The sequence below is a fragment of the Sinocyclocheilus anshuiensis genome, unplaced genomic scaffold (genome assembly GCF_001515605.1).
Source record: "Sinocyclocheilus anshuiensis isolate Anshui unplaced genomic scaffold, SAMN03320099.WGS_v1.1 scaffold4004, whole genome shotgun sequence".
Taxonomy (NCBI): domain Eukaryota; kingdom Metazoa; phylum Chordata; class Actinopteri; order Cypriniformes; family Cyprinidae; genus Sinocyclocheilus; species Sinocyclocheilus anshuiensis.
The window spans coordinates 183,231-186,723 of NW_015541176.1; the positions used below are offsets into that span (position 1 = coordinate 183,231).

At 34.6% G+C, this 3,493-nt stretch overlaps 1 protein-coding gene across 4 annotated transcripts in view; it reads right to left on the bottom strand.

Annotated features, from left to right (window-relative positions):
* Positions 1 to 2,539, bottom strand: part of LOC107690758 (zinc finger protein 271-like) — a 14,678-nt gene extending 12,139 nt beyond the window's left edge. The window contains exons 1-3 of one of the 4 annotated variants that reach the window (XM_016489167.1): positions 2,327 to 2,539; positions 1,844 to 1,909; positions 1,099 to 1,285 (exon numbers count right to left, since the gene is read on the bottom strand). In XM_016489167.1, the coding sequence (XP_016344653.1) occupies positions 1,099 to 1,153 (55 nt within the window). In that variant the 5' untranslated portion in view covers positions 1,154 to 1,285; positions 1,844 to 1,909; positions 2,327 to 2,539. Of the gene's footprint in view, positions 1 to 1,098; positions 1,286 to 1,843; positions 2,127 to 2,326 lie in introns of those variants that run through there. The other 3 variants (XM_016489170.1, XM_016489169.1, XM_016489168.1) reach the window with 3 other exon arrangements.
* Positions 2,540 to 3,493: the final 954 nt, after the last annotated feature.

Genomic DNA, 3,493 nt, shown 5'->3' on the forward strand with positions numbered 1-3,493 from the left:
TGATGATCCGGTAAATGGTTCTTTCAGGTGCAATATTCTTTGTAGCAATTTTCTTGCATGTAAGGTCATTTTGATGCAAAGCGATGATGGCTGCACGTGTTTCTTTGGAGGTAACCATTGCTAACAAGAACACAATGATTGGAAGTGCTTCTTCCCTCCTTTTATAGCTATCAGTCTGCTCTTACAATTTAATTAGTATGATAGTGATTAACCTGACTAGTACTCATTCACACTTTCACATGTGCTGCTAATATGATTAGTCAATTAATGTTAGCTGGTCATTTTGTGTCATGATCAAAAAACAGTGAATTTTTTTTTTTTTGTCAAAAGTTCTTTTTTTAAATTTTTTTGTGGCCAATGAAGCTTTTAGCAATTATTTAAAATGCATATGATCACTCTACACAATAATCTAGAAACAATGTGAATGAACACCACAACAGCTGAAGCTGCAAACTTTGCAAACCACAAAATTTGTCACTCCCAAAACTTTTGGCCATGACTGTAGAGTCAGCAAAGTAAGTTTTGAGAAAATCGAGTTGAAGTTTTCTGAAGGTTCCAAAGCAAAATTACCTATCATTAGTTTTTTTGTAAACAGAAGATTTCAAGTAAAAACAAACAAACAAATGTATTTGTTGTATTATAAATTGTATATCTAGCAAATGTTATCTCAAATGTCAGCATTACCTAACTTTTGTGATGTTATTTTAAAACAACTGTTTAAAAAAAAAACTGGCTCATTTTATTCTTTTATTTTTATTTATTTATTTTTTAACAGTATTTCTTTTCATTTAGGAGGGGTGAGTTTTGATGGCGTTAGTGACAAAAAAACAAAACAAAAACAGAATGCCTTTAACCACAGGCACATGTACGCCTCAATCCATCATATTCATCCATGCTGAATCTGCTGAATAGCTCAGCCTCAACTCAATGTAATCAACAAAACAATGTACCACTGTAACTTGTAAATTCACGTCTTTTCTGTACTGCAGCTTTAGATGTTATTTCACAGCTTTATGATTTTTCTAACTGCAGCCACTGAATCTGATGAACTGCTTTAAGTTTTATAACCTTAGTGAAGAAGCAAGAATATACACCAACCTATTTTTTCTTCAGTGTCTTCCTGTTTTATTCTGCAGGGTTCTGGATCAGTCATGTTTTCGACTTTCTTTAATAAAGTCTGTCTTCACTTGTAGGCTGATGAAAATATTCCAGCATTTACTGGTGAATCGCTGTGGGAGGAGCTTCACTAAAGGTGAATTGCTGTGTGGTTGGAGAAGCAGATCTCCTAAAATCAAAAACATATCAGTGATCAATATGGATGCTTAATTCACACACTTCAAGCAAGGCTTTTGTGTTTTTCTATCTAACAATCGAAATTTAATGTTAGGCTATTTAGTTTGTTTTAAAACAAATTTCCATATTTTAAGTATTTATCTTTTGTCTGTGGAATAATCCTAACATTATTATTTTTGACATGAAGAGGCTTTTGTGACACTCCCTTTTAATAAGTCTTATCAGGGAGTTCAGTTCTGTTTCATTAACCACAGTTAAATAACTACCACACAGCAGCATATGTCCATATGAAAGTACATGAAAGTTCAATTTACAACTACAGTCCTTGCATAAAAAAAAAAGATAATCAACTTGTTTTTTCTTTCTTTCTAGGGACAGAAACTGCTCTTTCTTTAAAATGAAAGAGCACAACAAAGCAATATTTTAAAATAAACAAAGCAACAATTTCAAAACATTCTTGGAAACATTTGAGATAATGTAAATCCACAAGTCAACAAAATATATAACACTGTTCTAGTGATTTTAGGATATTTTAATCGAAAAATCTTACATATTGTGCCTTTAAGTGGAAGTTTACAGGTGATCTGAAGACATCAGCATAAGGGGAACATCTTGCCTTGAAATAACAGAGACAATCCTAAATCAAGCCTTGCATGATCATCTGAAGAAGTGACTGTATTGTAAGTGTTTGCGGTAGAGACAGATTATTTGAGTCAGGATAAGTTATGTCAGAAGAGAAGAAAAGCACTGCTGCTGTCCCGCAGCACTGCTGGATATCGTTCCTACATTGACTCTTGACATAATCGCGTCAAAACATCGAAACGACGATTCACACCAACCTAGAAAAACTATAAAATCCGCTCAGGTCTCAGTGATTTTCACATTAGCTTCTTCCTTACATTGCCGCTAAGCTAATGTTTATTTCAGTCACCAGTAAAGACACCCAAATCACGGCAATGAGACCAATACAGAAGCGAAATGTTACTTAAATTCTTTTATAAATCAGTGAATATTCAAAACACCGTGGACTCACTTCACTGAGGGGCCGATTCCACGAAACTGTCTGCAACTAAAAGCGGAAAACTGCGTTTTGCCTGTTCATTTACACGACAACCGCGGTCGGCGTTTTGGGGCCTAAAAAAGGCAAGCTTTTGAAAACGGGTTTCAGAGCGCAAGTAAAAGGTACCGTTATCATTTAATTGAAAATAACAAAAACGTGAATTTTGTAAACAGTGACGTCTTCTTCTTCTTCTTCTTCTTCTTCTTTTGGAGTTTTATGGCGGTTAGCAAACAAACGATAGGTGCATTCCCGCCACCTACTGGGCTGGAGTGTGGACCATTGATGGACTAGGAAGAACTAAATAAAATAAATAAATAATAAAAACATTTTTTTTAAATAAAAAATTTAACCCTTCTAAATCCTGTTAAACAGATCTACTTTTTTAAATGAATGTCATTAAAGCATTATATATTTTATAATGATTCAAGCCATTATTCAACAAAGTTTTAAGTGTAATATTTTCTATCCCTATTTCTTTTAATTCTTCCAACAGAAATGCTCTTTCATTATCATAAGCAGAACAACGTAAAAGTGCATGCTACTGTTTCTGGTAATCCACGCAGACTACAGTTCCCAGACTCATGCTTATTCGTTTTATATAGAGAAGAATTTAAAGCAGTATGGCCAATGCCAAGTCTGGTAATAATTGTATCTTCTCTTCTACTACCAAAATTAACTCTTTCAACCCCAAGTGTTCTAGATACAGTTTAACCATAACATCTTTTGCTATTACTCTATTTTTGTCATTAATAATTTCTTGCAAATTAAAGTCTACTAATGGTAAAGGGAATAACCAAGGTGAAATGGGTGACACTACTACTGCAGGGCTCATTTCTACATTTATTATTCCACATGACTGGGCTTCTTCTTCTGCTATCCTTCCAAAACTTCTAAACTTGTCTGACTCATGTTCCCAACACTTTTTTAATTGGATGAGTTTCAACACGTGACCTCGATCCTGAGTTCTGGATTAACACTCGCTCTGTGTCCGACTCCGAAATCGCCAAAAGGGTCTGGCTGCAGCTGGCCCACTGACGTGTTAGGGTAGGACAATATTTGGCCAAGATACAACTATTTGAATATCTGAAATCTGAGGGTTGAGGGTGATCTAAATATTGAGAAAATCACCTTTAAAGTTGT